Source organism: Rutilus rutilus (assembly GCF_951802725.1).
Source record: "Rutilus rutilus genome assembly, chromosome: 12".
Lineage (NCBI taxonomy): Eukaryota > Metazoa > Chordata > Actinopteri > Cypriniformes > Leuciscidae > Rutilus > Rutilus rutilus.
Window position 1 is genome coordinate 6,841,336 of NC_140217.1, and position 24,575 is coordinate 6,865,910.

Genomic DNA, 24,575 nt, shown 5'->3' on the forward strand with positions numbered 1-24,575 from the left:
CTGTCATGAGTTAAATTCTGTTTTATTTCAATCCGGTTAGGAATCCTGCTAATTTTTTTTTTTTTTTTTTTTTTTTTTCTTGTTATTATGTGTATATATATATATATATATATATATATATATATATATATATATATATATATATATATATAAGGAACATGATGTAGTCAAAATACATAGCCTAAGGGAAAGAGGTGGAAAATTATTGTAAGCACACACGGTTCATTCCTGTTATGCTGTATATTTTCATGTATACATCTTAATATAATGTATAAAATATTAAACTCAAATATTTTTTGTGCTATGACTCTGAGCATTGTGTTTGATAAAACTACAGAAAACAAGTAGCCTCTATTGTAAAAGTTTCAAAAGTACAAGTTTCATTAATACATTTAAAAATTTCAAAAATGATTTATATCATGTTAGGTTCCATCCTGTCATGAGTTAAATTCTGTTTTATATCAATCCGGGTAGGAATCCTGCTAATTTTTATTTCTTTTTTTTATTTTTATTTTTTATTATTATATATATATAGGAACATGATGTAGTCAAAAATACATAGCCTACTAAGGGAAGAGGTGGAAAATTATATATATAGTCTTGCTAAATGATAAGGTGTTGATGAATTATGCCTGAGCATATTTCTGAATGTCTGGTATAAAAGAATAAAAGAAAAGCCCAATTGTCAATAAAGCTCATAACTGATTCTGTTCTCGGGCCTGTGGATGCTCCCTGCGGGACTCCTTCATGTTCGCCCTTCCCCCTCCTCGAGCCCCAGAGATGAGATGAGGCTCGCGCCAGGAATGTGCTGTGACGTCACGCCGCTCTGTCTGAATCCTCACAGTTTTGGGGGAATCGTTTTGTCGGGCTTGCTTCTTCTGCCCGTGTGTTAAAGTTTCCCACAACTGTGTGGCGTTTGTTTGGTTTGATTCACAGCTTTCGGATGGGCAGGATTTGACGCACTTCTAACTGGAATCTTTGCAGAAACTTCTTAGTCGAGAGGTAAGAGCCATTGCATCTGTCCTTCCCGTTACTCCGCGGCCGATGGGTGAGTGAGGGAGGGAGTGAGTGAGTCGCCGAAATACTTTAGTTTGCTGTAAAAATGGCTGAAGACGAACTTCATGTTATCTTTTCGTTTTGTTGGGTTAAAACTTAAAACTTTTTCTTCTGGTTTGACCATTCTCTCTGTGTCGTTCTTGTGCACGCCGCCCCCCTTTTGTTCTTAACTGAGCCTGTCCCAACTTGAGATGTTTTTAAGGGGCAGTAATCTGAGAAGAAGGCTGGTGAAATCCTGAGAGAGACTCTCGTTCGAGTTCAGTCTGTGTAACATGTTTATGGGTAAACCAAGAAGAGCATGTGTACGTCACATTTCTCTTTAATAACAAACGAAAAGAGTAATCATTTTAACACTTAACATTTTCCATAAAGGACATTTTTTTGCATCGTGACATTATTTTCATGACATTTAACAACCCCGAATTAATTCCCATTAACGCAAAGAATAAAAATACATTGTTTTAATGCGAAAAATAGAGATACATTATTTAAGTATCGACATGGCACGTGGTATTTGTTTTAGTGACTTTTATTATATGCTTATGTAAATAAATAATACAATAATTCACAATGCATAAACAGGTTTAATTTTCTTTAAGGTTAATATAAATTTAGTGCAAACGCAAGATAAATATAAATATTTTGCTATTTTAAAACGTCAAACGCCAAAAAAAAATGCCTGATGTGTGATTGTTTTGGGCTAGTGAATATTAAAAATAAAACAAACACTGTAATCTGTTCATTTTGGTAGTATATCATTTCGTAGAAGAAAACTGTCCAAACTCAAATGTTCGAATTTATGAACTAATACATAATAATAACGATCTGTCTTGAGTGACAAATAAACAGGAACACCCCAAAATACCTTTAACATGCACGTGCTCTTTCCTCTGTTCTCGTGCAGTGTGCTGTGCAAAGTGGGACGCGCGCTCTTGTTTCCATAGAAACGCTCAGGACGCTCTGACACTGCTGTGCCGCGCGCCGCTCTGATCATTCATCAAGACTTCACAAAAACCGCAAGATGGTAAGGAGACAACAGACACCACGAAGCCGCAAAATAAGGTGGAATTTAATAAATATATCAACGATTTCATCATTTCATTCTCGCGTTTAATGAACGCTCATTTAGTCATGTGGACCTGTGTTGTTGCTGTTAGCTGGTAACGGTTAGCTTTCAGTGGTGGAATCGATCAGGAATGTTTTTTTTATGTGTGACCTTGAAAAACAGGCTTGTTTATGAATTAAATGTAATATACCTGGAATTATAAATTTCACCTTGCTCTTTGTTTCCCCTTCAGCCATTTTATGACAACGTTTACTACCCGTACCAGTCAGATCCCCCGGGAACTCATTCCTCAGCAGGGATCCCGTCTCTACTGAGCTCTCCACAGAGTCAGCCCTCATCCGGCAGCCAGAGCAGAACGGCCGCATCCACCATGTCCGGACCGCTTACTTCATCCGGAGCCGCCACCAGCACCAGCATTCCCCCGCCCTTCAAGTTCAGGGTCCGGCGTGAGAATGTGGATTGGCGTCGGATCAATGCAGTGGATGTGGACCGAGTGGCCTGCGAAATGGATTTCCACGCATTACAGGATAACATCACGGCGGTGACGTTCTGCAACGTGGAGGGCGAGCGCTGCCACCGCTGTCAGAGCCCCGTAGACCCGGCCCTGATCAAGCTCTTCCGGTTGGCCCAGCTCACCGTGGAGTACCTGCTGCACTCCCAGGATTGCCTGAGCGTCAGTCTGCAGGCGGCCGAGGAGAGACTCCTGACGGAGGCACGGGAAAGAGAGCAGCTCCTCGTCCAGCTGCAGAAAAAAAGCCAGGATGCCAAGACCTTAAAGGAGGAACTGAAGCAGAGGAAGAAGATCATTGCCTCTCAGCAAGCCATGTTCAGCGCGGGGATCGGTGCCAATTACCACAAGGTCTGTACAGCCCCATGGTGGAGTGTGAATGTGTGTATTAGCATTTTCATTGTCGCTGTCGCCTCCCCCCAAGGGCCAGACTCTGCTTCCACCCCAGTCTCACTGTTCACTGACCCCAGGGAATTCAACGTGTGCTTTTCTCACTGTTTGATGGCGTGAAGGAGCTGAATCTCAATTTGCACGCTATACTCCCATCAGTGTTGTTATTGTAAACTAAAATGATTAAAAATCATTCATTCATTTGAAATGAAGCTTAAATCAAATATAAATATCACTTAAAAAAACTGAAATGGCAATTAAAATTGGACTTGAAAAACTAAATGGGACACTAAAAGTACAAAAATTACTAGACGGAAAGTACGATAATTAAAATAGTGCTGTCAAATCGATTAGTCGCATCTAGCATAAAAGTATGTAAATATAAATGTGTGTATATATAATTACAAACTTTTATGCAAGATGCGATTAATCGTTTTGACAGCACTAAAATTAAAACACTTTTTGTCAAAATTACTCAAACTTGAACTAAAAAAAAATATTAATAATAAATACTATAGCAGCAGCGAGCTGTCTAAGCAACAATCAATCAAACAATCAGCATGCTAATTAGAGCATTGCCGCTAAAAATAGCAAAACTAAAAATATGGATATGAGCACGAAGTCTAGGAAAAACTAGTCACCCTCAATTAGTTGTTGTTACCCATCTCTAGTTTGTCATAGATCCCATTAATTAGTTTGAAAAGTACAGTTTTCTTTCCTGTGTCATACGTTTTTATTTTATTTATTTTAATATTTTTGAAAGAAGTCAAACGGTAATATTGTAAAATATTATAATTATAAAAACTGTTTTTAATTTTAATATAAAAATGTAATTTATAAAGCTGCATTTTCAGCATCATTACTCCAGTCTTCAGTGTCACATGATCTTTCAGAAATCATTCTGCTGATTTGCTGCTGCTCAAGTAAAACATTTTATTATTAATGTTAAAAATGTTGAAATAGAAATCCTTTTTAACATTATAAATGCCTTGACTGTAACTTCAAAAAAAATCATACAGACCTCACATTTTTTGAATGGTTGTGTAAGTCCCATTGAAACAGGAAGTTGGGGTGGGACATATTGATGGGCTCATCCATTTTTTCATAGAATTTGATTTTATTTGGGGAAAAAAGTGCATTACAATGAGTCAACAGGTTTTTTTTTTGCCACATCGAACATTTTAATGTGTATATCTGCCGAAAAGTACATTTTGTTAACTTTAGGAGTATATTAACTTAGATTTAGCATTAAAGAGAACAGACATGGACTAAAATGTTGATGGGGTCGTTAATAGTACTTTACCATCACTAGTGTAATTTGTGCTTTTCGTATCCAGCAGATGTATGTAAATAAGTTTCTATCCTGAATTAAGTGTTGTCAACACTTTTAAGTCCATAATCAGGACAAGCAGGCCGGGACAGGATTAGCTAATCACCAGACGCGGTGTTTTTTGGACACAGCATTCAGGATTTGGCGAATAGAGCAGATGGTGTCAGCCGGTGACTATGACTTGTACTCTACTTATAAAAGAGCCTTAAGTGGAGGAAACAAATCAAAGCGCCCATCCCCCATCATTCCCTCCCACTCGTCTCTTCATTGAAATAAAACTGCATGCTGCAATTCATCTTAGAAAATTCTCTGATGCATGTTACAGTCTTTGTCTCATGGCTATATCAGATGTTTGCTCATTTGTAATCATGCAACTGTCCCTTCCTGATTGTGGCCAGCTGTTGCCAAGGCAACACCTGGTGTTTCATGTGGTTGCTAGGAGAAGCACAGGCGTCTGACAGCAGAATCGAAATGAAAGTGCCGCTCATGATTTACTGTTTATTTCGGGATCATGAAGGGATTTCATCAGAGAGCAGTGAAGTGGTTTCCAAAATGTAGCTCAAAATCAGATAATTAGAAGTTGTATGTTGCATAAATTAAACAAGACCTATTTTTTTTTTTGTTAATATTGTTTTGCATTGTGATATTATAATGACATTTTTTTGAGTTTCTCATTTGGTAACTGTAATACAGTATAATTGTATAATATTAAATGTTTAATTATTTTGTATTACAGTACTGAGAATAAGATGCTTTTTTCATTATGCTATGAGAATTAATAAGGGAAATGTAATAAAACTGATGTCAAAATGGGAAAAATGTAATTTAACAAAAATATTTTTTTTTTACATATAAATAAGGACAATCATCATTACAGTTAAGCACGTTTCCCCCCAAAATTGTCACTACTGTAATGTAAAAATAAGTTCTCATTACTGTAATATGAGACTGTACTGTAATACTGTGTAATCTCCAGTACAGCTGCACAACGAATTATTAAAATATTACGATCTCGATTCAAACACCCACGTGATTTTATTCCTAAATGACAACGATTCGGCTATGTCTATTAAACCTTACGATCACATTTAAATATGTATTTTCGCTGCCGCTGACCCAGAGAGAGCATGACATAATATAGGTATGACACAGCTTCACAAACATTATGTATTCGCATCATTATTTCTGTTGTTACATTCAGATGATCACAGACATACGAGGAAGTAAGTTTATAGTTCGGATATAAACACTGATGTCTACAGTAGCGATCAAAATAGAGTAAAACACCTTTAGGAAGTAACTTTACACGTCAAATAATTAATAATTGTCATTGTTAAAAAATGCTGATTCATCCAGTAATGAAACAAGTGAAGTCTTTATGATTGTGTCATTGAATAATTTATTCAATTGTTTTGTTCAAAAATGCTGATTCATCCAGTAATGAAACAAGTGAAGTCTTTATGATTGTGTCATTGAATAATTTTTTCAATTGTTTTGTTCAAAAATGCGGATTCATCCAGTAATGAAACAAGTGAAGTCTTTATGAGTGAGTCATTGAATCATTCATTCAGTAGATTTGTTCAAAAACGCTGAGCATTAAATCATTCATTCAAGCCGATTTAAAAAAAAAATCATTCAAAGTAATTAAAATTGACTGCAGCAATTAACATTTAGTCAGAACCTTTAGCAAATTACATGTTATTTTGTTTAGTTGTCTATTCTGAATCATGGGAGAATCGTGATCGCTATTTTAAACAAAAAAAATGATGATTCTCAATGTATCCAACATCTTGCAGCACTACTCTCCAGAGCAGTGGTCTCCAACATGGTGCCCGCGGGCACCTGGTAGCCCGCATGGAGACCCTGAGTCGCCCGCCGAGCACGTTCTAAAAATAGCCTGAATTGTTATCTTTCAATTTCTTTTTTCTTTTCTTTTTTCATGTTAATGACATAAAATGAGAAAATAACTAAAATCATTCAATAATTTAAAATATTTAGAATCTGCAATACGCATTACAAACCGAACGATACGTTGAACCATTTTTCCTGCTGACCAAAATTTAGAAAGCAGTCGCGCTGGCGCGAACACAACAACGCTGCCCAACATCAAATGCAAACTCAATCATGCGCTAATCATCTGTGCTTCTGCTTCACTGACCGTTTATCAGTTTGGACCAATGTCAGTGCAGCGCGAGCCGATCTTGATCAAGCGACACTGTTACTACACAGAGATACAGTAAAGAAGCATTTGAATTCGCCACAGAAATAATAACATTGCTGCGAGATCTAGTGAGAAGCATTCAGATTTCTCCGTTATTACCCGTAGATCTCTATTAGATCAAACAGCGCTGCCGTGGAAACCAGGAGAAACATTGTGCCATGAAATAAGAAACATTCACGATGGATTTAATGTAGGCTAGTAGGCTAAAACACTAACTGTCACCATGGAAGTTTGGCAGGAATAGTAAAATGCTTTCAAGTACATCACTTATATTTTTTAGTAGGCTACTTCAAAACTCAAATATGATCATATATTTAAATGTTATTTTTAATGTGATGACCAAAACATTATTTTGTTCATCCTTCAAAGATTACCCCCCATTTATAAAACTAAAAGTTTTATTTGCTGCTAAGACGACACCCAGAAGATGGGTCAAGTATAGCTCCATCATTGTTCAAAGAAAAAAAAGATCATACTTTATGATGTTAGTTTTAATTTAAAAAAAATCTTTAAAAAAATAGATAAAAAAATCAAGGAAATTTATCTGCCATTTCTTTCTTTTTGCTGTAACGAAAACGTACCGAACCGTGTCATCACTGTATCGTATTGAACCGAACTGTGAATTTTGTGAACCGTTACACAACTAATATATAATTATAAATTCAATTGTCATAATATTTAACAATATTACTGTTTGTTGTTGTATTTTTCAAAACTTGAAAGTGTGTGTGTGTGTGTGTGTGTGTGTGTGTGTGTGTGTATGAGTAGCCTATATCAAACAAGTAGCCCTCTAGATTATTTTATTCCTTCAGGGAGCCCTCACTCACAAAAAGGTTGGAGACCCCTGCTCCAGAGAGTTTTTAAATGAATCAAAATCAGAATAAATACAAACCATTTCAATGAATTCTACCATAATATATATCCTAGGCTACTTACAAATATGACAATTAGCCTACATTTAATATCGCACAACAGTATGCAACTGGAGAAAATCTTGAACAACAAAAAAATCTTGAAAAAACAGTTTTTCTCATTGCAAAATATGTTTTTTCTTTCGACTCTGGGGTGAAATGGGACTGTTTCCGTGAGGTTCTTCCTCTGGTTCTGTAATACAAAACCTGCTGAGGCTGCAGATTGACACCAGTGAATCCCTGTTTGCCTGGATCCTTAAAACATAATTGCATTTCACAGTTGATTTGGGAAGTTATGTCAGTGCAGCAATGCAATTATGTGTCGCACAGTGGATGTTTTACGGGGGCATTCTTGCTGCAGAAAGAAATGCTAATCCAGAGCCTGTGTTTTTGATGGGTATCAGTGGCAGTGTGGTTAAATTTGAATGAGAGTACCAGACGGGTGTTTTGGATGCTAAATGTGGTGTGTGATGTGCAGTGTTGTGGATTTTCCACATATCAGTGAATTGGAGCGAGAGGTAGAGCGGCGATAAGATGCAACATCAGCCCTGCACCACCCGGTGTTTCCATGGCAACATGCCCACATTGTCTCTTGGTATCATTCCTGAGCGGAGTGTGAGTGACAGCTGTGGTGAGGCTCGTGTTCACTCCGGCCTTCAGCAATGATCCTCCCAGGCACATTAGCTTTTTTCAACCTGCTTAGATTGATTGTCATTAAAGAAATGAGATCATCCGAAAATCATCATTTACTCAACCTCAAATTTTTCCAAACCTTTATGACTTTCTTTTCTCAATGGAGCACAAAAGGAGAAGCAAGCCATTTGAGAAAACGTAATCAGTATTGGTCTTCACAGATTTGATGTCATGTAAATTAATAAAGCCCCTGATTGTTTTTGTTTTTCAGTGCCAACATTGTGAGAAAGCCTTCATGAATGCCTCTTTCCTGCAAAGTCACACGCAGCGCAGACACCCTACGGAGTTTGACATCAGTGAGTGACCATCAGTGTTTAGCATACTTTCAAAAAGAGTACTTATTACAGAATTAATATACTGTAAAAGAATAAAAAATGTCAAAATGAAGCTAATGTTTTCGGACACCATACTGCATGTTAATTGCAATTCAGTGACAATGTATTACAGTTTAAATTTATATAAAATGCAATCAGCTAAAAATATTTATTATTTTATCCCGCTCCCACCCGAAACTTTTTCACGTTTTGCCCCATTTCCTCAAGCAAAAGGAATAGGTCTATGCGGATTTTTCAGTCCCAGTCCAGTTAGATTCTGTCTTGTTCCGGAGTCTTTAGGCTATTATTTCTAATTTCCACACACACAGCGCTTAAGACCTCCAGTGACAGACTTGTGTGTGCTGTTATTATTAGATTGTGACGAGCAGGACGAGGCCGAGGGCCGTGAGGGAGCGGCGTGAGGCCGGTGGCGTGATTACTGAGTGACACCTGCGCGACGCACCGGTCTCGTATCTCTCACGGAGGAACGGAAGCATAAAAGGAGGAGCGACGACAGTGAAGAACGAGAGAGGACAGGCCTGGATTTATGTTGTGTTTTGTTATATGTGACAGCAGTCGTCCGTGAGGGGCTGCTGACTTTACTTTCGTTTTGTATTTGTTTCATTTATTGTATTAAAGTTGTTGAACCTTCGCCGGATCCCACAATGCACTGCCATCTGGTCCTCCACCAGCTGGGCGAGCTTCTCCTCGATGCCTGACGGTGGCGCTGGATAGCCCTCGGTGGACGGCTCGACAGTCGGCAGGAGTCCCCCGTTCCCCCGAACGAGTTCGTTGTTGTCGGAAGAAGGAGGCGGGAACCAGCAAACGTTCAACAACTTTAATACAATAAATGAAACAAATACAAAATGAAAGTAAAGACACTTTACATGTCACATAACAAAACACAACATAAATCCAGACCTGGCCTCTCTCATCCTTCACTGTCGTCGCTCCTCCTTTTATGCTTCCGCTCCTCCGTGAGAGATACGAGATACTCGCGCCGCTCTCTCACGGCCCTCGGCCTCGTCCTGCTCGCCACATAGATAATTATATTTTGCAGGAGCCCACGAGTCATTTCTTTCTCCTGCTTCCCGCACACATATCAGTATCTTCCCTCTCAGCAATTCAAAACTTGTCCTGTGCCGCACATCCACGGCATTGCAGACCTCTAATTTGAAGTACATTTCAAGTTTACATTTAATGCAATTCACTTCTTTTTCACAAGGGTGATTCAAGCATCTGATGTTTTCCAGAAGTGATAACAGATAATCAAAAAAAAATTCAGACTGTGAAGTTACAAGATGAGATCAACAAACTACAAGAGCAGTTGACCCTGGTCACGTCCCAAATGGAGACACAGCAGAAAGACTACACTGCTAAACAGGTTAGAGAAGACACCACCATGTTTTTATTAGTATATTTTGTTATTTAAATATTTAAAATAAGTATTTCATTCTCTATTTTGTCCAGGAGAAAGAGCTCATTCAAAGGCAGGAGGAGTTTAAGCGACAACTGGAAATATGGAGGGAGGATGAGAAAATGCGGATGAACAGCAAAATAGATGAAATCAAGCAAGCTTGTCAACGGGACATGGAGTCAATGCATCAAAAGAACAGAAACCTAGAAACCGTATGTTTTTATTTCAGACAAAGCTTTTATTGGTCACCATATATATAATATAATTAATGCTGTCAAAATCAATGTGTTAATTTTTTCAGTTTAACGTGTTAAAAATATTTAACACAATTAACACAGTCATCCTTTGGCTAGCATTACATTATATGACCACGCTCTTATTCATGCAAACGCTTTTAAACCATCCAAGCGTGATAAGACACAAAGGAGAACGCAGTGGTGTACTGGCGCACTTCTGTGTATGTGTACGTGATTCGTGCGCACAGAAAGCCGCTTCAGTCAGCGGTTGAACGGACAAAAACACACAAAATTATGCCAAAATGTATGGAAGTAAAATAATGTCAAATGTTTTTGAAATAAAAAAGCCTGTTGAATTGCACTACTTGAAAAAAATAGGCATTGCATTAACCATGCTTGCATTTTAATGCATTGTATTTTTAGGGCTTGCATTTTTATGGGCTGAAATTCAACATGGTTGAATATTTAAGCTGTGAATATTTCAATTAAAAACATTTCAAACACATTTTCATTATTCAAAATTCAATAATCCATATTCACCTTTCATATTTCACTTCCAAAATATTCAAACTGTTTAAAAATACAACCTATAATATTCAACAGGCAATTTTCGGTCCACTTTATTTCGCTTTGCAAATTCGCTTCCACAAATTCAGTGGTTCAAATTCGACAGTAAATTCAACTTTGACATCCAGGAACTGCAGGAAAAGCAGTAGATTGCCGAGCATACTCTCCATCTGCTGTTAGTCGACCTCACCAGCAGGGGGTGCAAAAACGTGTGTTGTTGACGAAGACCAGCAACAGTTAGAGCAAGCCATTCATTCATAAATCTCATTTACAGCAATGCAAGTGTATTTGTGATTATTATGACGGCTGTTTTATGTTAAATTCAGTGTCTTCGCGGTTACTTTTCCTGTGTAGCCTACATGCGTCTTTCTCTACCGTGAACGAAATTAATGTTATTCCCCGATGCGGATGTACAGATCCAATGTTAAATTTTTGAGGTTGACATATATTTCTCTTGGTTGTTTAGTTGCCTTAACTTTATATTGTGGCGATGTGCTGTATGCAGGCTATTAGGGTTTCCCTCAATACTTAAGGATTCCCCTGCTGAACATATCTCATGCATGCAGATGGACTCAGAATAATGCGCAAAGCTTAATGCTGAGCGTTTCCCAGTGATAGACTGGCATAAAGTTGGCTTGACGTTGGACATTCGCACATTTAGGGACCGTCTCTAAGGTGTTTACACGTTTCTAACTTCGATAGCATTTGAATAGAACGACTTACAGTCATAAAACCGACTGTAAAGTGTTCATGTAGTGTCAGGCATACTGCGCACCCTTTGGATTTTTAATATTTATTCAAATAAATTTAAGTTTGCTATTGAAGTTAGAAACGTGTATGCCAATGTTTTATGCAACTTTAGAGACGGTCCCCAAATGTGCGAATGTCCAATGTCAAGCCAATTTTACATTTAGTCATTTAGCAGACGCTTTTATCCAAAGCGATTTACAGTTAAACTAACAATAGGAGGACAACAATATGCAAGTGCTATGACTCTTCCCAGTTTAAGCTAATGCAATACACGTAGGCATACTATATATATAGAGAGAGAGAGAGAATAGAATAGAAGAGCAAGTGTTAGTATTAATTGATCAAGTGTTGATTTTATGCCAGTATATCACGAAACGCTCAGCATGAAACTTTGCGCGTTAAGTTCATATTCTGAGTCCATCTGCTTGCCTGTAGCCTATATAGTAGCCTACAGCCCCAATAAAGTGCGAGTTTGGTATTTTATATCACTGTATTAGTCCATTAAGCTACGTTAAGCGTTTTGTCCCAACGGAAGGGGAATCCTTGAGTATGAGGTATTGAGGGAAACTGATTATAATCCCGTTCATAGAGAAAGCTGATAACATGTAGGCTACACAGGGAAAGTAACAATGAAGTTATTGAATGAAACATAAACACAGCTTTTGTGTGTTTATCATCTTTTCCGCATATATACTGACACAGATAATCATTTTCATTTTATGAATGAATGGCTTGTTCTAACTGTTGCTGGTCTTCGTCAACAACCCGCGCTTTTGCACCCCCTGCTGGTGAGGTCGACTAACAGCAGATGGAGAGTATGCTCGGCAATCTACTGCTTTTCCTGCAGTTCCTGGATGTCAAAGTTGAATTTACTGTCGAATTTGAACCACTGAATTTGTGGAAGCGAATTTGCAAAGTGAAATAAAATGGACCGAAAATTGCCTGTTGAATATTATAGGTTGTATTTTTAAACAGTTTGAATATTTTGGAAGTGAAATATGAAAGGTGAATATGGATTATTGAATTTTGAATAATGAAAATGTGTTTGAAATGTTTTTAATTGAAATATTCACAGCTTAAATATTCAACCATGTTGAATTTCAGCCCATAAAAATGCAAGCCCTAAAAATACAATGCATTAAAATGCAAGCATGCCTTTTTTTTTCAAGTAGTGCAATTCAACAAGCTTTTTTTATTTCAAAAACATTTGACATTATTTTACTTCCATAAAAATGCCCATTTTGTTGAGTATCCTCACAAGCACAGTCTTAAATGAGTTAAATGAACGTAAAGAGTTCTGAGAAAATGGGATGGGTGTCAGATCCGGTGTCATCTGTGGCAGGTCTTAAAGTGACAGCATCCTACTAAACCTGCTGCTGTCTGTCAATAAGGATAATTAAAGAGCAAAAGAAAAAGAGAAAATCACTCACTGCTCTTGACTGAATAAGCTTTTGTAGCTTTAATAAGGAATCTATATTTAATTTATAATTTATTGTATTCAATTTCTGCATATGTCCTACCTGTTAGACCTACCGGAAAATCTTAAAGCGTTGTTTACAAGGTTACATGGGTCAAAAACAACGAAAACAATAACTTTGTACATTTTTACAGGGCAAGTAAAAATCTGAAGTGGTCTGACTGGGTCATTAGAAAAAATTGAGCCCTGATCAATTAAAGGGCATAGGTAAATGTGACATTTATTAAAATGGTTTATGTGAAGATTTAAGTTCACTTAAATTAAAAGATGTTATATTTTTTTAAAGCCTAATAAATGTTAAAATTTATAGATTTCAATTATACTGTAATGCTGAATGGCTGTAACGGCTAAAATTTAGAAAAACTTTGAGAAAAAATATTTCATAGAGACGTTAGCAGTATTTTATCTTTCATAAAAAGATGCTATTAAATAAATATTTAAAATATAGGCTACTGTCTTTATGTTGTTTCTACATTAATTTGTAGATTAAATGTGAAATTATTACAGTATTAAAATATTTAAAAAACTTGAATGTTGGCTGCGATTAATCTCGATTAATTACAGAAAAATGTGCGATTAATTAGTTAATTGTTTTTCAATCGATTGACAGCATTAATTATAATATAATATAATGTCATAAACCTTGGCTGGATTTTAATTAACAATGTTATAAAGGATCAGTTAAACTGATCAAGTAAGGTAAAAAAGTATTGATAATATGTGATGTGATTGTGCTGAAATCATGACATTTAATATGTTTACTTTTCTCCCCTTAGGAATTGATCAAATTGCAGCAGAAAAATATGCAGGAAAGCCTTCAGCCGGTACTGACACAGCCCAGTCCATCAGCCAGCAATGAACACTGGCAGGAAGTTGTAAAACTTCAACAAAAACTCCACAAACAAGTAAGAGATGCAGCATTCAGATGATTTGAAATAGATATTGCTGTAGTTATAAAATGTATATTTTCTTTACTCAGGAGGTGAAGTGGAAAGGGAAAATGCAAAAAATAAAGGAAGACCATGACAGTGAAAAAAGTCTGGTAGGTATCACAGGCATCATGTAGCTCTTTAAATATGGGAATAGCTCACATGTCCGCACATGCGTAATGCCTCTCTCTGGTCCATCAGCTTCAGGAGGACCTGTTCAAACTGAGCTCTGCTGTGTCAGAAGGCAGGGAGGAATCGCGGAGACAGGTGCAGGAGCTGAGCCACAGGCTGCAGGAACAGCAGCAGATCATTGCCTCCCACAACAAGCAGGTCAGTACTGTAACTCAGCACAGGAAGAGGCTCGATTGTTCAGGATATCCTGTATTAGCGCGGCGGCCCACAGTGTAATCTTTAGGCTCGAGCTTAAGGAGTGCGCATGTGGGAACATATCCGGACTCTTGAGCTATTATCATCGTGCTGATTATGCTGTCAGCTTGTCATTATGCATGTTGTCTTTTCAGTGAAACATTTGAATTTAAAGTGACAGCGCTCAGATAACGTGTTGCTGTTTTTTCATAATAGCAAATAACATGCGTTTCTTTTTTACAGATGAAACAGATCTCGTCAAAGCCGCCAACAATAACAGTACAGCGTGAAGGTATGTAAATATTATGTTTTTAGACAAACGTAAAATAACTTTTTAATATATCAGTGCTAAATTAACTTCCTAATTTTTGTTTTTTGTTTCAGTGGTTGCTGCCCCGGCTCCAGAGACTAAAGCTAAAGTAGTGGTCAGTGGTAAGTTCCTGCATGACATATTGCTAGACAATGTCCAGATGAGCATTATCTCAACTGCAACTATCAGTGGTGTTGCACACTGTAATGTCAGGCTTTTGGAGCAGAGGATCTACATGCAGCTTTATTATTATTATTTTTTTTCTTAATTTAGTCTTGCTGGGTTGCCCAGGTCACAGTGACATCGCATCATGCTGTTTTTTAAACATAAAATGGGCTATATGTAAGAATTTTCATGTATTAATTACTTTTTTTTTATTGCCAATGCCAATATGTAAACAAACCTAAAAAATCTTTAAAAAACTAGACCCGACTTCCTAGATTCTCTGTTACAAGCATGTAGGATGATTTTTATGTGAAGGACACGGAACGTTTTTGCCGGGAAAATCAAAAGGATGTGACGTTTACGTGTGCATACGTTTATGTTCAGGATAATGCCGAAAGAGCTATTCTTTACTCTTACTCATAAATGTGTTTACTGTCACATTTGATTCATTTAATGCAACCTTTGTGCATAAAAGTATTAATTTCTTCTTCTTTTTTTTAAATCTCACTGATCCCAAAATGTTTAACAGTAGTGTATATCTGCTAACGGTTAACTGTTGTTGCGTCCCAGTTCACCTACTTTTACTATGCCCTAAAAGTATGTACTGTTTTTGTGAAGAAAAAGTACATACTTTTGAATGTGTAGCAGGAGTGTAGGTAAGTTTTGGGACATGCTACTTCATCATAATTGCATCTTTAACTGACCTCTCTGATGCTTAGTTTCATACATCCCATCACGGTTTAATCTGCCCTGTCAATCATCTGTCACAGTTAACATCCTCCACATTCAATTTAATTAAATTTCCTACCGTTTCGGAGAGAGCATGTTGATCTGCCAGTCATGACAGACAGACTCTCCTTTAATGACCAAACAAATCTTTATAAAACTTCACAATGCTTTTGCAGAATACCATTCAATCAATATATTTACATACTGATTATTAATCACTCAAACCCCTTTATCTAATCCTATCTACTTAACTGTTTGTCTTGCGCATCCGCCATGTTTGTAGTTTTTTAACACTTTATTTGTGTTTGTAGTAATAATCTAATCTAATCTAATCCAACGTGCAATAAATTGTGGGCAACGTTAGCCGTCAGAGTGTGCACGGATCTGCACTTCGGATTCTAACTGGAAAAAGTAGACCATCCGGGTATCTTTGGAATACTCATTTCAACATACTACAATTTGAGACACACTCATTCTAATTTTTGATACTAGTTGGGATGGACAGTATGCAAATTAGGACGCAGTATCCCCAGCATGTGTCTTTTTGGTGGACACTTGCATATGGATGGCTTCAAAGCTAATGTACATGTATTCACAAACAGCCACAAAATGTGATTTAATGGGGTCAGTATGGGTAATATCAGTGCAAAATGAGATGTTTTAGGCCAGGGGTTTAGATTTGAATATGCCTCAGTCCTTCCGTAACCCCTGCACTCTTCTCTGACCTCTTTGCGCTGTCCTATTAGAGCAGTCCAGCTCAGGCCATAAACTGGATCCTATAGTGGAGCTGTCTGAGGAGGAGAAAGGTAAAGCGGTAGTGATTGAGTGGCATGCTCGCATCCTGTCTGCATGATCTGTTGCTTAGGTCTGCGTGTTCAGTCTGAGCTTGTGTCGCCAGCAAACTAAAGATCTGTCTCCTCAGTAAACACAGATGTTACAGCATGCATGTAATTATTGGACAGCTCAGAGCAAGAGAAAGGGAATGTCAATGTGGAGCCACAGGAAATTAACGTATTTTAAATGTTTGCCGTTCTCTGTTATTTACGGGTTTAAAAATATAAAAGAGACATTGTGCAAGTGCAGTGGCATTTCCAGTTTTTTTTTTCTTCTTTTTTTTCGGTTGTGCATTTTACATTATTTTTTGTAAGGCCAGAATAAATCATTTTAAACAATATTTTAAAAAAAATATATAGTTTTATAAATAAAGAAAATTCATATTTGCAGCTAATATTAACATCTGAAGTGGTCAGGTGATAAATGTTTTGTTTTTTTAAATAATGAAATTGTACATTTATATACAATACTGTTAAAAAGTTTGTGGTTAATATGATTTTTTTGAAAGAAATTAATACTTTTATTCAGCAAGGACGCATTCAATTTATCAAAAGTGACAGTAAAGACATTTCAAAAGATTTCAAATAAATGATTTCTTTAAAAACTTTCTATTCAACAAAGAATACTGAAAAGCTGAACTATTGTTTTTAAAATTGATAATAATCAGAAATATTTCATGAGCAGCAAATCAGCATATCAGAATGATTTCCGAAGGATCATGTGACACTGAAGACTGGAGTAATGATGCTGAAAATTCAGCTTTACCATCACAGGAATAAATGACATTTTAAAATATTAAAATAGAAATAATATATTTCAAAGTGTAATAAAAATTCAAAATATTCCTATTTTTACTGTGTTTTTGATCAAATAAATGCAGCGTTGTTGAGCATAAGAGACTTCTTTCAAAAAAGTAAATTCTTACGACCACAAACTTTTGAACGGTATTGTGTATATATTCATCATTTTAATTTAGTCTCTATGCAACTGCATTATAGAGCATTGCTATTCCAAGTTAAAAGTGTTTTTTACAGTGAGTGGCAGCATCTGCCACAGCGATTGTAGAATGACAGAAAATGTATCCCAGAAGATGTGCCATCCAGCATGTTACCATAATCATTCATCTTATATTTTCAGATTCCTCTAGCGTCTCTGAAAGCCACGAGGAGAGCCGGTCGTGGCAGCAGGAAGTGCAGGAGCTGTTGAAGAACCCGGGTTTGAGGAGAGACATGCGTCTGGCAGCTCAGCAGAATCTTGATGATAGACTGCAGAACTTAGGCATCAAGGTACTGAGTGTCAAACTGCATGAACATTTTTTTACTTATGACAGTTGAGAAGCCATAGCACTGTATAACCTCAATGTCTCCGGTGTTGTTCAGGGAGTCAATGGTCTCTCTAAAGGAGTGTACAAGAGCACCATGGTCCAGATAGTCACTGATCGTCAGAAGAGACAGGAAGAGGATCCAGCGTATCGGAGGGCGCAGAAAGAGATCAACCATAAACTAGAGCAAAGAGTGAAGGAGAGAAACACGGAGCAGCCAGCCAAGCCCAAACAACACGAACAAGGTCAGGATTTGGCTTTGCAGTTTCAAGGCTGAGAACAAGGCATTAAAGCCGTGTGTCCACCAAAGCATTTTTTCCAGTTGTTTTCAATGTGAGCGGCACGTATTTAAAACGGAAGCAACGTGACGAGGCGCTGAGCGTCAAGCAAGCATAGCGTCTCAACTGAAAAAAACAGTCTCAAGTGCCCAGAGCTGTGCGCTTTCAGTGCCTGGTGTTTTCAGCTGGCCAAAAATGCTCTGGTGAACACGCTGCCGAAAGGTGCAGCAAGCGATTTCTAAGAAACACTGTTGAACAAAACACAACCTCTCCCTTCATTGCTCCGCCCCAAAATGCAAGAGTGGATGTTTCTTGATCATAGCTGAAGCAAAGCAAAATAATGCTTTGTAAAAAATAATGAATGAACGACAAGGAAGAACAAATACACGGTTTAATTCGCACGTATTAAAGCTTTGTATTTTAGTTGATGTTTTGTTTCTTGGATCACTTGTTTCCAGCTTTTTTCTTGTTCTTTTGCAGTGATGCAGTCCAGACCCAGATCCAGCAGTTTTCCATCAACAGTAACTCGTGTGGTGTCAGGTCCTGCTCCCAAACAGCATCACACTCCACAACCAGTCCCACGCAGCAGAACCAGCACCCTGCCCAAGACCTCCACACCACTGCAGCATCACAGGTACGGAGCAGGTCATGGCGGTGTTAGGGGTTTATCTTCAGATATTTACTTCAAATTTAAAATAAAATCACACAAAAAATAAGTAAAATAAAAGAAATCATAAAAATCCTTGTCTTATAATGCACATTATTGTAAGGTTTTATTGTTTGTTTTTAATACTCTATCAATTGTTTTCTGCTAACATATCCATGAGGATGATATTTTTTTTAACCAAACATTCCCCAATGTATACAATCAACAGTGTCATTATAGTATTATTAATATACTGATATAGTATTTATTCATATTTTGAATTTGTTTTATTTATACATTTTTGTTATCATTTTATTTTTAGTAAAAGTTATAGTAATTTTGTTGTTTTTGTCATTTTTATCCGTTTTTTTTTTTTATGTCTATTTAGTTTTTACAAATTTTATTTAAATTTTAGTTTTAGAATTTCATGAAAATGTTGCCTTGGCATAAATTTAAATTGACATGCTTATTTTATTTAACAGAAATGTATAATATTTGTAGTTGACAGTAACACTCAAAATTAAGTTTCAATCAGACATGCATCACATACAGAAGTGAAATGCTTAGCAAATGCCATTTCCTGTTGACTTTAATTTTAGTTTGCTGTTCATGATATCACTTTGGCTTAAATGATCACTGATTTTATGTTATCGCTCTTTATCAGTATTTTTATACTTAGATCGAGTGGCTTTTTCTGTGTTGTCTGAACATGTAAATATTATGTCTCACTTGCAGAACCCCTCCATTCAGCTCTGATGAAGACTCGTCCGAGGAAGAGGAGACGTCTGAGGACGAAGCCCCTCAAACACAGAAGAAATCTGTCCTGGTCAACAGCACCGCAGTCAAAGCCCAGACTGCTAAAACACAGCAGCGCTCGAGCCCTCACACTCCTGCTGTGCGCTCCGCTGCTCCCGTGATCAGTGCGAACAGGACAGATGTGACCGCTCTGAGCGAGAGCGACAGCGAGTGGACCGACGGCAGCGAGATCAAGGAGATCAACCTCTCACAGCTGCACAAACACACCGACCAGAATGGAAACGTGGAGAAGATTACTCACAGTAAGACTCGCTTCTAATGTCAGTTGTTGTATTGCATTGGATTTGTTTTATATTTGTATTGTGTGTGTTTTCTGTAGGTAATGTCAAAGCTATTGGCAAAAGCCTTGAAAAACAGCTGGCGACACGAGGCCCAAAGAAACCAGCAGGGGGCGTTAATACATTCCTGGAAAAGCCAACAGCTGTCAAAAATACAAAGCAAGATGCAAAGAAAGTTCTAAAGGTGAGATCTTCCCCTTTAAACAGATACAGATGTTTATATTATGTTGCATAAACATGGCACTGAAATCTACAACAATGGAGAAGAGGTTATTTATTTAAATATTTTTATATTATATTGATATTATATTAAGTATTTGTGCACTTCAATCAAATAATGTGGCTCATCACTTTACTGTAGGAAATATTGTAGATATACAATTCAAAAGTTTGGGTTCAGTAAGAAATTAATACTTTTATTCAGCAAGGACGCATTAAAATGATCAAAAGTGACAGGAAATACATTTATAATGTTAAGAAAGATATTTATTTTAAATAAATGCTGTTTTTATCTCTATACTAAATTTGTAAAGTGTTGTTTTTCTGCTCTGTTGCTTTTAGTACACAGATGAAGATGATGACGATGATGACTGGGATATCTCCTCTATAGAGGATGTGCCCGCTGTACCCAAACCCAGCCAATGTCCCGTGCCCATCATCAGGAAGAGCTTGGACAAGAGTCTGGACACCAGCACTAGTGTGTGGGGCTCATCGACGGGCAAAGGGCACAAGCCAGGTACATAGAATTCCTTTTTAACTAAACATATTTTCAAGAGTTTGCTAATAAGAAATCATAGTTATAAATGATTTACATCACATGTGTCAAACTCAAGGCCCGCGGGCCTAATCCGGCCCGCCACATTATTTTATATGGCCCGCGAGAGCATATGGGTGTCTTAAAATTAGGGATGCAACAAAATAACGAAAATAACATTTTCCAGGGTTCCCACGGGTCCTTGAAATCCTTGAAAGTTTGTGAATCTGACAAAAAGAATTCAAGGCCCTGGAAAGTTTTTGAAAATAAACACACATAGATACAGGTCCTTGAAAGTGCTTGAATTTATTTTGTGCAATTCCATATTATTCCCTCCGGTCCGCTAATGTTATTTCGTCAACACTTCGTGGCCCATGCATATTAGCTTGCTTGATTTACCTTAGTTACCCGCATTTACGCATTACGCTAAGTGTTTCCCGCGTAAGGTAATTTGTGTTGTACGTTGCCATGACGTTCACGCGCGCAAAACTGTAACAATGTATCTTAAAAGGTAACACGATATAACCTTGCTCTCTCTTGAAATCTGTCCCCACATTAAGTCCTTGAATTTGAGAGTATTGGACCTGGAAAGTCCTTGAAAGGTCCTTGAATTTGAAGTTAACCAAGGTGTGGGAACCCTGATTTTCGGTTTTTGGCCGAAAGATACTAAAAAGCCGCCGCGCCCCTCCGTGTTCGACGATGGTTTGACTCTGGCTCAGTGTGTTTTATGACTTTGAGTGCGAATCCGCTTTCGAAGAACTTCGAAGCGCGTTCCGCTATGTGTGTGCGCGCTGTGCTCTCCGCTCCGTGTTCACAGTTCTGCTCAATGTTCCGCAAGCAACCTCCGCGCGCGCGTGTGTGTGTGTGTTTGTGTAGCGAGCTCTGCTCACGCTCACCGGAAAGGCAAAGTCCGCTTTGAAAAAAACGTGCCGACATGACATTTCTCTGGACTTGTTTCTTTTTGCAATAGCACTACTGTGCTGTAACATGGTGTGTATAGTATAGCCGTGCTGGGCAACACTGGTAAAATTACACGAATCACGATCCTTTGGTGACAAAAACATTGATTAACTCAGGAAAGAAACAAGTTGCTGAAACCAATCTTTAATGCTAATATAAATTGCTCATTTGCCTCTGGACACAAAAAGTTTGCACTGGTTTTTGATTGAAATGTAACATCTATGCAAAATAATCCTTGAAAGATTTCTCATTTAAGGCCATTCCTGTTTGGAATATGTGATTGTGTATTGTCAACAATAAGCAGAAACATTCTGCATTTCCATTTTGTAGTGTGGATCATTCATTGCAACATTTATCCTCATTCTCATTTTTAAGAATCTGTTATCTTGACAAATAATTTATGCTACTGCCCACTAACATGCTTTTAAAGCTATTGTTATCAATTTTTTTGGCCTTTAAACACCTTAAAATGCACATATGTAGGTCCGAGAAATCCATATTTTATCGGGGGAGCATGCCCCCGAACCCCCCTAACTACCTCACATTTGAATACGCATGACTGTGTGGTAATGTGTGCTGGTGTGGCTACAGTGCCAAGGCTGAATTTTTTAGCCAGTTTTCCCCTGCATATACAATATACATTATTCTCTGTATCAAATCATTATTACCCAGCCCCTGATGTTTCGGGCTCATCCCCTGATGTTTTTGAAACCTAGAAACACCCCTGCAAATGCATATACAATATTTGTAACTTAAATAAGTAATAATCAAATAAAGAGACAATATATTAACATTTTAAACGTCTTACAGTTACAACCGGCCCTTTGAGGGCAGCCATAATGCTGAAGTGGCCCTCAGTGAAAATGAGTTTGACACCCCTGATTTACATCATAGAGACTCAGATTGCTTGCCGAAAAGCTACACTGAAAATTTTTTATATTTATGGACACACTAAAAAAAAAAAACTTTCTGCATTTTTACATTTTCAAAAAAACATCACAGTATGATTTATAAGCTGTTTTCTTATTGGGGACCAAAAAATGTCCCCACAAGGACAAGGATTTCGGTTATTGCCATCTTTGAGGACGGCACTGTTAGTCAGTCAATTTATTTACTCACCAACTTCAATGGACCATTTTAAAATATGCATCATATTTTCTGTTATGTATCCACATTGAAACATGTTACCTATTGTTGCCTTTTTTTTTTTTTGAGTTGAAAAATTATATATATATAAAAAATTCTTTTTTTTTCTTAAAGCTACACTATGTAACTTTTTTATGTTCAAAATGTACAAAATTTATATCATGAGCGAGTACATTAGAGCAGGGGTCCCCAACCCCCGGGCTGCGGACCGGTACCGGTCCGTGGGACATTTGGTACCGGGCCGCACAGAAAGAATAAATAACTTACTGTATTTTCCGGACTATACGTCACTCCGGAGTATAAGTCGCATCAGTCAAAAAATGCGCCATGAAGAAGAAAAAACAAATATAGCCTAAGTCGCACTGGACTATAAGTCGCATTTATTTAGAAATTTATTTTGCATAAAAAAAAAACAGTGTTACAGACGGGACAGTTCTCCGTGAGCTCTCTGAAAGCGGCACTAAAAGACTGCTTTAAAACTTTCACAGAGACCTCAAACAGAAAGCACAAACCCTGTCTTTAAATTTTATTTCGTTTTGTATTAATTGTATCTTATTTTTAATCAATGTTTCATCAATCAATTGCCTGGATTTAATAAATAAGAAAATATATTTTCTATAAATATATTAGAAAATAGATAATCACGGCACGGAGGTGCCGGCGCGTGAACTGTTTGTGAACATTTTGTTTGTGTTCAGGCTTTCTCAGTTGTCTTTAGGCGCGATGTTACGAGGACGCTGCTAATAAAGTTGCGAGTAGGCCTACACATTGGATTCACGTTTATTATTATATTTAAAAAATACCCCAGTTTTAATGCCGGTTGTATCATTTTATTTTGTGATATTTATCCGCCACACCTTAAAGGCCGGTCCGTGAAAATATTGTCTGATATTAAACCGGTCCGTGGCGCAAGAAAGGTTGGGGACCGCTGCATTAGAGAGTTACATACTATCAATAGACAGCCTCGGCTAAGTCCATGGCCCATATCTAACTGCCTAACCTTTAATTTAGTCTTTTTACAACTTAATTTTACCGTAAACAAAAAGCTGAATTAGCTATAATATGAAAGTAGTATTTTTACTTTTGAAGAATTATGTTAGTCACTGTTCAATTTATTTACTTACCAACTTCAATGAATCTTTTTAAAATATCCATAATATTTTCTGTTATGCTCAGTACCCCCCCCCAAAAAAAAAATAGACAAATTAATAAACCTCACATTAATTTCTGCAGTCAGTAAAGCTGGCCAGTATAAAACATGTAAAGGAGTTAAAGAAGTTCCAGGAATTCCTCCATTACACACACAAACGAAGATCTGCTGTACTGAACTGTAATGGCCAACGTAGCTCTTATGACGAGAAAAAACAGGTGTGCTTGAACATTCTGTCCTCTTTAGGGTCGCATCTTGTGACATCACGTCCTGTTTTTGTTTAGTTTAGATGTCTTCGATTTGTGTTGTGTTCATATTTCAGTCAAACCTCACTAGAGTTCGGATGGCAGCGTTCACACTTATTCAAATGAACCGCACTAACAGAGCAATCGCACCAGAGTCGGTTTGAAGTGTGAGCACACCCGTAGTATACGTTTCTATAGTATATGTTAGACATTTGAGCCAGTGTTTCGTGAGTCGTGACCCCTCTCTTATAAGCAGAGGCTCTTCAGCTCAACACCTGTTGCTAGTCTTCGGACGGTGATTCTGATTTCTTTCTTTGTGTTTTGCAGGCCTCACAGACGCAGGAACCAGCAGCACTCTCAAGAGCAGCTTAGTGACCGTCAGTGACTGGGATGATTCAGATGAGATATAAGAAAATGCAGCAGAGCAATACCAAAACATTCACAAGCTAATAAACCTCATAATTGTAATACCCAGTATCTGTTGTAGCTCAGGCTTAGTGTTTATTCAGGGACAGCAGTGCAAAAACAGCCTTTCATTCCTTGAGTTTGATATTGACAGTGTTAAAGGTACTTTATATGAAATATAAAGGTACAAGTACAGTTAATACTGAGGAACATCTAAGGGATATTGCACTTTAAAATAATTGCCTCATACTTTTTGATTGTTTATATGCTAAATGATTTATTAAATTCACTTTTTATAACACTTCAA

General features: G+C 37.4%; 1 protein-coding gene across 3 annotated transcripts; it reads left to right on the forward strand.

Moving 5' to 3' along the window:
* The first annotated feature begins 810 nt into the window (after positions 1-810).
* Positions 811-24,572, forward strand: dzip1 (DAZ interacting zinc finger protein 1). 3 transcript variants are annotated; one of them, XM_084426337.1, is made up of 19 exons: positions 811-1,002; positions 1,961-2,080; positions 2,355-2,981; positions 8,387-8,471; positions 9,743-9,873; positions 9,960-10,118; positions 13,713-13,841; positions 13,916-13,978; positions 14,067-14,195; positions 14,475-14,523; positions 14,616-14,663; positions 16,182-16,241; positions 17,407-17,555; positions 17,649-17,835; positions 18,349-18,502; positions 19,250-19,572; positions 19,650-19,792; positions 20,170-20,344; positions 24,191-24,572. In XM_084426337.1, exons 2-19 carry the CDS (start codon positions 2,078-2,080, stop codon positions 24,271-24,273), a joined length of 2,697 nt encoding a protein of 898 aa, XP_084282463.1. In that variant the 5' UTR covers positions 811-1,002; positions 1,961-2,077; the 3' UTR covers positions 24,274-24,572. The 3 variants fall into 3 exon arrangements, with proteins under 3 accessions (XP_084282463.1, XP_084282464.1, XP_084282465.1); XM_084426339.1 differs by having other exon boundaries at positions 817-1,002; positions 1,961-2,118; XM_084426338.1 differs by lacking the exon at positions 16,182-16,241.
* Positions 24,573-24,575: the final 3 nt, after the last annotated feature.